Genomic DNA, 9,585 nt, shown 5'->3' on the forward strand with positions numbered 1-9,585 from the left:
AAATCAACCGTTGGGATTCTGGCAAGGTCTGGTTGCCTTGGTAATAACGGACAACCGACTACGCTCCTCATCCCTCAGCGAGGTGCTTCGGTCCCTGGTTTGTGTACTGCTGTTTGACTTATATGGTGACCCTCAAGATTTGCAAATTTGCAGAGGGTCTGGATACTGAGGTGAAAGGCACCTTTCGTTTTAGAGGGAAAGTATACTTCCTTTCTGCGACGCATCCCTTTTACAAAAAGACGCAAATGAACAAACGCGCAATCAACTAATGAACTCCCACCCCTCCCCCAACTTAATTCCAGGATCTTGGGTCTGCCCTCCCCGCTTCTCCGAAGCTATTCGGGCAGTGTCCGGACTTCATCGGAGGGGGCTAGAATCCGGCGTCTGCCTCTTCACCCCCAATATCTCCCGGCCTGACGCACGCGTGCTGACAGGGGAGGGGAGAGGGGAAAGCGTCTCTCGCAGAGAGCTCGCGGTCAGGGCACCCGAGAGGAGATGCCCAACCAGGGTCCAGTGTCCGACTGGACGGAATGCAGTTCTTCCGCAGAGCCGCCTGCAGTGGCCAGGGCCGAGGGTGGCGGCGGCGGGTGAGGCTGCGGGGCCCTGAGGGTTTTGGGAGGATGGCCGTCAGCCCTTGGTCGTGATCCCGGGGTAGACGACGGGGTGGGAGCTGGCTGCTCCTGTGGACTGGTCCCTAGTGTACTGAAGTGAGAGGAAGGGAGAACCTTTGTTGTGGCCGACTCAGTTTAGGGGACGGGCTTCTGAGGAAAGCTGAGGACAAGGGTTGGTGCAATGACTGACTAAACGCAGTGACTGCGACGGTCGTCTGGGTGCTTCTTGTGCCCCAGGGGGCGCTGCGAAATCTGCTTGAACGTTTGCCGTCTGGCCACTGTATTTCTACAAAAAGGGGTTGGCAGGCTGGGCGTGGGGGGTTAGGGAGGCACCAAGGGAATAGACGCTCAAAGGAGCGCTTCCAAGTCAACAAATCATTTCCCTGTGTGACATTAGTCATCTTTATGTCAAATTGAGATTCAAAATCTGTAATGAGACAAGTTTTAGAGGCACCTTGAATTTGGCATTTTCTTCACTCAATAGTTCTTTTTCATAAACCCTTTTGAGCAGGTTTTTACTTTTTTTTTTTAACTGCTTAGTGGAAACTTTTGTATTTTAATTTTTAATTGAAGAACAATTACTTTACGATATTGTAATGGTTTCTGCCATTGGGTTTTTACTATTATTTCCTGGACGCTGAAGATAGTTGGTGAAATTGCTGTTGGAGGCAGTACCTCATCCCTTGCATCAGTTATTCCCTAAAAGTGAGAACTGCCGGATGTTCCTCTCAAGCCCATAGTCATGGCTCCTGCTGCACCCATGGCCATCTTTAAAAATATATTTATGTGTTTGGTGCATTGATGACTTCTAAAGATGGGATGGTGCTATGTTCCTCTTTTCTGCTCTTCAGAGTGTTTAGCAAAGTTCTGGATCCTAGTATATCAGAGCATCAATGAATTCTTGGACATTGAAAAAATTGTAGGAAGAGGAAAAGGGGAGTGTTTTGTCTTAATTTGAGAACCGAAAAAATGAACTGTACAAACATTCTAGACCAACTTAGTTCCAGTTCACCTTAAATTACATATAATAATTTTATTAAAAATAAAGGAAGAAAATACCATGGATAGCACAGAAGCCCAATTACTTCATTGAGCTCAGTGTAGGAATTAGATTCTGAGGCTGTAAAATTAAGGCCAAATCTGGCTTAAAGTAAATACTTTATATATAGTATGGTAAAAATCTCTGATAATTCACTTTGAAAAAGCCTGGAGTCATTAGGATATAACCAGAATTATAGGAGAAGGCTTTGCAAGACATTATATCTGATGGAAATGGAGAGTAAAAAGCATATGTAATACTGTCCGTATTTTTCATTTAAAATACTTTATTTAATGTTTATACAACTGTCAATTGTTACATATTATATACATCCTTTTTTTCTTAGGTCAGCTGGACATTCTTATTACCAGAATTCCAAAGGTACTGGTGAGTAGAGTATATAAAGCAGATAATACGCATCAATAATATGGCTAAGAGAAATAAATTTTGCTATAAATACTAACACAATGGAATTTTTAAAAGTCTTTATTAGCATCTTTGGTAAACTCAGTTTTTAAGATTTTCAGAGAACAATCCAGCAGGTTCTGTCTCCTGCTAAGATATCTCACATCAGGGACTTCCCTGGTGGTTCAGTGGCTAGGACTCTGTGCTCTCAGTTCAGGGGGCCCAAGTTTGATCTCTGGGCAAAGAACTAGATCACATATGCTGCAACTAAGACCCGGAGCACCCAAATAAAATACCGCACATCAAAAGAGTACTTCAAAATTGCAGTGAATCTGAAAAGAACTGTTTATAACTGATGTTGGTTGAAAGGACAGAACATAACCTGGGGTTTATATTAATACAAAGATTGAAGGAAAAAATTCTCAATTGTACAACTTCAAAGAACATAAAATATTTTTCAGTGCTGTTGTTTTCCTCTCACTTGACATTAAGGATATAGCTGCTGGAGGTAAGAGGTTAAGACAGGCCCCCAAAGACCTCTCACTAACTTTTTGTGGGTGAGCAATTTCAATTCAAATGATGTATAAAACTTGAATTCACTTTGCTTTTTATTGGAAAATTTATAGTCCTTACAGTTACCTAGGAAAAACACACATATTTGTGTGTGTATGCATATATCCACATAACTTTATTATATATACATGTGGTTGTTTTAAAATGGAATTGCTGAATCACATGGCAATTGTTTTATTTTTTGAGGAACTGCCATTACTGTTTCCTCAGCAGCTGCACCAGTTTGTATTCCCAGCAGCAACACACAGAGGTCCAGTTTCTCCACATCCTAGCTAACACTTGTTTTCATTTTTTGATGAGAAGGAAATGGCAACCCACTCCAGTATTCTTGCCTGAGAATCCCATGGATGGAGGAGCCTGGCAGGCTACAGTCCATGGCGTCAAAAAGAGTTGGACACCACTGAGCGACTTCACTTTCACTTTCTCTCACTTCCATACTTATGGATATGAAGTGATATCCCATTGTGATTTTGATTGCGTTTCCCTAATGATTAGTGATAGTGAACATCTGTTCATGTGTTCATTAACCACGGGTATATCTTCTTTGAAGACGTCTAAAGTCTATTTAAGTCCATAGCCCATTTTCAGCTGGGTTGTTTGTTGTGTTTAACTATTGTTTTTAAAGATTTCATTTTCTGTAAAGAAATGCTAAGCTTCTGAGGAATTAAATTTTAGTCCAGTTCTAATATGCACCTCAGAACTGTTAACAAGGACACACAAAATATATTCTTAGATAATTACTCCACACTTATGATATGAAAAGGCTTAAAAAATAAACTTTCAGTATGTTGAATTGGTGTTCATTTTATTATTACAGATTCCAAATTATGTTTTAAGGATCATAATAATGTAATTTCTGGATGATTTTATATTTGTTGGTAAATCAGCTAGTCCTTTAGTATGCAAATGTAGTTCTTAGTTATCTGCACTAACCATCCAATTTCCCAAAATCTTGAAGAAGTAATTAAATTTAAGGTTTAATATGTAAAATTACAGTGGCTTTGTTATCAATAATAATGGAAACAAAACTGTGCTTATTTAGTTTACCTCGTACAGATTTTTAACTTGGAATTTGTTCTGCCAGCTTTGTTTGTAATAGCCCCAAACTGGAAACAACCCAGATTTCCATCAAGAAGTGGATGGATAATCAAATTCTGGTATATACATGCAATGGAATAAAACCCAAGAATAAAAAGGCACTATCTATTGTTACACATTACATAAATAGATCTCAAAATAATTATGTTGAGCGAAAGAAGTCAGACAAAACCAGAATATATACTGTATGTTTCCATTTATAACAAACTCAAGAAATTAAGCTATAGTGATAGAAAATGCATCAGTGGTTGCTTGGAGAGAGGAAGTGTATGGGGAGGATCGGAATGTAAAAAAGTTATTTTCTGATTAAACTTTGCCAGGCACTGTTTTTCCCCAAACTGCTAGCAATCCTGAGTTATCTTAACATATGTGAGGCTAAAAACTACTTTCCATTCTTCTGCAAAAACATCTCAACTTTTATTTTTATTAAAGGCAATTACTTTAATGTACCCACATCCATATTTGAAACAATGAAATAACTGAAATTATGTAAAAATAAGTTTTAATTAATTTCTGCAAAGCTCTTCATTTTAACACTGCCTTATTAAAGGGACAAAATGTGTGTTATTCTATGTTGCATCTAATATAAAGTTTTGAAACTACATCCTGAAGTCAAATGAATGATAAAATATTTTTGAAAATCTTTTAAAAGCACAAGTCCTGCATGTATATTCCTGTTTAGTGTGGTCTGACATACAATGAACTAAAGAAGTATACTGTCAACAGTTTGCATCTCAATTCAGTTCAGTCGCTCAGTCGTGTCCGACTCTGCGACCCCATGAATCGAAGCACGCCAGGCCTCCCTGTCCATCACCAACTCCCGGAGTTCACTCAGACTCACGTCCATCGAGTCAGTGATGCCATCCAGCCTTCTCATCCTCTGTTGTCCCCTTCTCCTCCTGCCCCCAATCCCTCCCAGCATCAGAGTCTTTTCCAATGAGTCAACTCTTCGCATGAGGTGGCCAAAGTACTGGAGTTTCAGCTTTAGCATCAGTCCTTTGCATCTCAGCTGAGTTCAAAATAATTTTGTCCAGATGTAATGATTATATATAGTAAATATTTATAAATGTCTTTGATTTTTTGTGTGCTCTAAAACCACATGGCAAAAAATAAATAAATAAATAAAACCACATGGCAATCATAAAGTCTCTTTAAATTTAACAGTTTGACTAAAACTAGTACTCCAGAATAATTACTGACACATGTAAACAGATAGATCTTAGTAATTGTTAAACCAATCTTTGCTCATAAGAGTCACATTATAATGTCCTTGCCTACAGACAGAATCAAAGATGGACACAAAGTGAACTCGCCTAGAGCCAAGCTGCAAGAGTTATGGAAAATGCCTCAAACAGTTCACACCCCTAAGTCAATGACAGAGCCTTCCTTTCTAAAGGTATGCTAACTAAGTACCAATATTTTATTTAAATGCTAATAGTCTTTGTATTCAGAGTTGAACTTTTTATTGAATCTGGTTCAGAGAGTAAAGCACTGTAGAACACAAGTATACCCAGCACACTGTCTTAGTGAAGTCGCTCAGTCGTGTCCGACTCTGCAACCCATGGACCGTAACCTACCAGGCTCTTCTGTCCATGGGATTTTCCAGGCAAGAGTACTGGAGTGGGTTGCTATTTCCTTCTCCAGGGGATTTTCCCAACCCAGCGATGGAACCCGGGTCTCCCGCATTGCAGGCAGACGCTTTACTGTCTGAGCCACCAGGGAGGAGTCCATAAATATCTGCTGGGTAAACTCAAGAATCAATGCAAGAATTTTATCATTATAGATTCCCTTTCATAGGAATATTTTCATGCTTTGTGATACTTTGGCTTTAATGTACATCTTCACTCTGGAAGCTTAGTGCCCCAAGCACAAAGATGTCTGAGGAAAGTTCCACTCTAGAGATAGAAACCCAACCTCGTAAAGATTTTGCTCAAGGACTCTAAAATTAAAAGCAAGCAAGAAAATGGCAACAAGTATTTCATGACTGTTGATCTGTATTACCTATTAAAGATCATAGCTGCCAGAACTAACCTCTCTATAGCAATGTAAATTAGGGTTATTAAAGAGGTGTGCAAATTGGTAATTTTTGAGCCAGATTAATATAGTTGAATTTGCATAAGTAAAATGTACAGATGGTACGACACTCCTGAACATTTCATCCTTTCAGATATGGAATATTGCCAACCTCTGTTCTACAATGCAGCTATACATCTTTTGTCTTTTAGCATCCAGACCTCACCTTAGTCGAGAAGCACTACCTGTGTAGCGTTGCTAAGATCTATAATGCAAACTATCTGAGGACTTTAATGAAGAGGCACTACATGCATGTGATCCAGCGCAGCTCCCAAAAACCAGGCAGGTGTACCTCCAGGTAGTTTCTCAATAGTTCTCACAAGAAACAAGAGAGCATTCTAACACAGGTGATTTGTGTACAGGTGTCCTCACTCATCACAGGGGCCACCTCAGTTCTCGTTACTCACAGAAGCAGCATTACCCCTGTACTACATGGCGACACCAGCTGGAGAGAGAGGACTTGGGGCCTCCTAACACTGCAGCTGCATCTGCACCTGAGATGATACAACATTCGCTTTGGCGACCAGTGAGAAACAAAGAAGGGTCTGTTTCCTTTTGTTTCAGAGAAAAAATGTACCCCCAACTTTACTTGAAGGGTAGCTAAATGATGTTATATCTCATGCTCCTTGTAAGTTCGCTTTAAGTTCAGAATAGGTTGGACAAAGGCACAAAAAAGTGCTATCTTATGGCCTCTTTATTGAGCTAACTGGGATATGCTACCTTTTTTTATATATATATATGTAATTTTATTTATTTATTTTTGGCTGCACTGGGTCTTTGTTGCTTTGCATGGACTTTTCTCCAGCTGCAGCGAGCGGGGGCTACTCTTTGATGAAGTGCACTGGCTTCTCACTGAGGTGGTTTCTCTTGTTGAGCACAGACCCTTGGTGCACAGGCTTCAGCAGATGCAGCAGGCCGGCTCCCGTAGTTGTGGCTCAGGGGCTGAAGAGGGTGGGCTCAGTAGTTGTGGCTTGTGGAATCTTCCTGGACCAGGGATCGGATCCACGTCCCCTGCATTGGCAGGCAGATTCTTAGCCACTCTGCCACAAGTCCTGCTACTGCTTTTAGAATTTTGTGGAATTGTAAAAATTTCTATCAGCTAGAGCCCTTTTAAATGATTCCCACTTAAATTCAAAATAATACAAACTCTTCCAAAAGGAGTAGTATACGGTGGCTTCTGCACAGGGGAATACTATAAACCAAAAAGGAAAAAAGAGATTAAGATGCCTGATTATTCAACCTATGCTACAACTGATAGCTTTGCATCTCAGGGTTAATAAGTCATGTGAGAATTCAGGGGCTAAGAGAGTCTCTTTGGTGATGCCGGCAGCTTAATAAAAATTTGTATGGTCTTCCACATATACTAGACAACTGTGCACTTTGCTAGTTCCAATTAAGATGCTTCTCTTTCTTACAGTTTAAAAACTGGATATGCATCTAAAACAAGATGTAAATCACTGAAGATTTTTAGAAAACCAGGCAGACCGTTCATGCAATCAGGTAAATGTGGAATTTTTAATATATGTTTTTAAAAATGTTATGCTTTGAAAATATTAAACCCAATATAGCTCCATTTCTATTAGAAAAGACATTAAAAATTTTGAAGTGTGATTTGCTTACATTGCTCCAAACAAAACATGAAATCGATTTCTGTTTCCACATAAAAGAACATGTCAGGGAAGTTAACATTCAGTGTATTTCTAAGTAAAGATATTATAGTGAAGGCCAGAGACTTAACAATGAAATTTGTCAGAACTCAGAGCCATAAACATGACCTTTTCATGCCACAGCAGTTCTTTTATGAGATAGTGTAATTTTCTGACAGATAGCATTGAAAACTTTTGGCTACTTGTGCAGCATGAGATCTTAGTTCCCTGACCAGGGATCAAATCTGTGCCCCCTGCAGTGGAAGCAGTCTTAACCACTGAACCACCAGGGAAATACCCTAATAGCAAATTTTGTATGAGTCAAATAGTTAACAAAGGGCTATATCACCTATTCCATTTTGTTAAATATTCAACAAACCAGAGGAAGCAAACCAATTATTATTAGCAAAATTTTGCAGAGCTACTCAGATAAATCATTTAGGAAGGACTGGCTTAAAGGATCCTTCTACCCCAAGTATGACAAAATGAAAAAGGCAAAAGAGGAAGGAAGACTGAATGCTCAGAAGTATTTCTCAGAATTGATAAAGTGGAAACGATTAAGTGGAAAGGATTAAGTGGAAGTTAAACAGTTACCTAGTTACTACCACAGTAGGAGGGAAGTGGGTAGGAAGTAGGGAAGTTAGGCCTTCTGAACCCCTATCCCACTGCTGTGTGACAGCACTGCCCAGCTCTGCTGTAAATAACATAACTATGCCTACCCAAGAAATGAGGGAAAGGGCAGGGTAGAACCTAAGTATAGTTCCAAAAAGAACACCTGAAGGAAACCACAGACAGAGGAAAAGTCCCTGTGGTGCCGAGAGAAAAGAAACAAGAAGAAACTTAAGGAATGGAGAATACTAAAACTGTTAACTTCCCCCAGTGAAAAGATTTTTGCAAAGCAATGGGAAAACAGGACTTAGTAGCAAAGAATTTGCTATAATATAACCTGATTTGAATACAGTATTAGGCAACTTACTTTTAAAAAGTGAGATATTTAGGGGGAGGGGGAAGTCATGAAATTTTGAAAATTACAGGAAGTTTATGACAAACGCTTATTAGTAAGGTAGGTCATTTTGAAGCTTGTTCTTAAATACAAATCTCAATTTTCAGGATGAAATACTTTATTTCCAAAACAGACATTATAGATTCTTATTTTCCCTTCAGTTTCTGCAAATGATTCTGAATCATACATGAATGAAGAAAAAAAGGAAGAAGATTTACTAAATAAGTGTATGCAATCAATGTCCATTGAAGAACAGGGAGAACATCTGATGTTAACTTGACAACCTGAGTATTGATGATGTGCCAAAGGTGGGGGAAGGGATTGTGAATTGTGTCCTCTCTCTACATTTAGGACAGACAGTATTGTTATTCAAGTAATTTTAGTTTGTTCAGAAACTTTTACCACAATATAAAAAGTATGATGTACTTTCATGCACTACTGATATTTATGTAATAAAATTTATGTGTAATACATGCTTGTATTCCTAGATACAATTAAAATTTATTGTCACCTAAAATCTGAATTTTCTTTAAAGCTGACAAATGCATTGTATAATTCTGTTTACAAGTCCTAAAATAGCAACATTAGAATATCCTAGAAGTATTTCCTTCAGGCTGAGGAAAACTCTGAATATGCTGATATAGAACAGCCTTTGATAGAGAGAATACCCTGCCTTGTAGAGAAGGTGCTCAATAAGTATTAACTTCTTGAACTTAGAAATACCAATCCTTGGAAGAAAAGTTATGACCAACCTAGATAGCATATTGAAAAGCAGAAACATTACTTTGCCAACAAAAATCTGTCTAGTCAAGGCTGTGGTTTTTCCAGTAGTCATGTATGGATGTGAGAGTTGGACTGTGAAGAAAGCTGAGCGACAAAGAATTGATGCTTTTGAACTGTGGTGTTGGAGAAGACTCTTGAGAGTCCCTTGGACTGCAAGGAGATCCAACCAGTCCATCCTAAAGGAGATAGGTCCTGGGTGTTTCACTCTATAGTGTTCTTGCCTTCTAAACATCAGTGTTTAAAAAAAATTTTTTTTTTAAATTTTTTGAGGTATAGTTGATATACATTATGTAAGTTTTAGGTATACAACATAGTGATGCACAATTTTTAAAGGTTATACTCCATTTATAGTTA

General features: G+C 38.8%; 1 protein-coding gene across 2 annotated transcripts; it reads left to right on the forward strand.

Annotated features, from left to right (window-relative positions):
* Nucleotides 1-182: 182 nt before the first annotated feature.
* On the forward strand, nt 183-8,965 carry FAM216A (family with sequence similarity 216 member A). Of its 2 annotated transcripts, none has more exons than XM_005217928.5 (7): nt 183-587; nt 1,997-2,037; nt 5,007-5,122; nt 5,952-6,081; nt 6,162-6,342; nt 7,217-7,299; nt 8,610-8,965. In XM_005217928.5, exons 1-7 carry the CDS (start codon nt 496-498, stop codon nt 8,726-8,728), a joined length of 762 nt encoding a protein of 253 aa, XP_005217985.1. In that variant the 5' UTR covers nt 183-495; the 3' UTR covers nt 8,729-8,965.
* The last annotated feature ends 620 nt before the right edge of the window (nt 8,966-9,585 follow it).

Source organism: Bos taurus, chromosome 17, assembly GCF_002263795.3.
Source record: "Bos taurus isolate L1 Dominette 01449 registration number 42190680 breed Hereford chromosome 17, ARS-UCD2.0, whole genome shotgun sequence".
NCBI classification, from domain to species: domain Eukaryota; kingdom Metazoa; phylum Chordata; class Mammalia; order Artiodactyla; family Bovidae; genus Bos; species Bos taurus.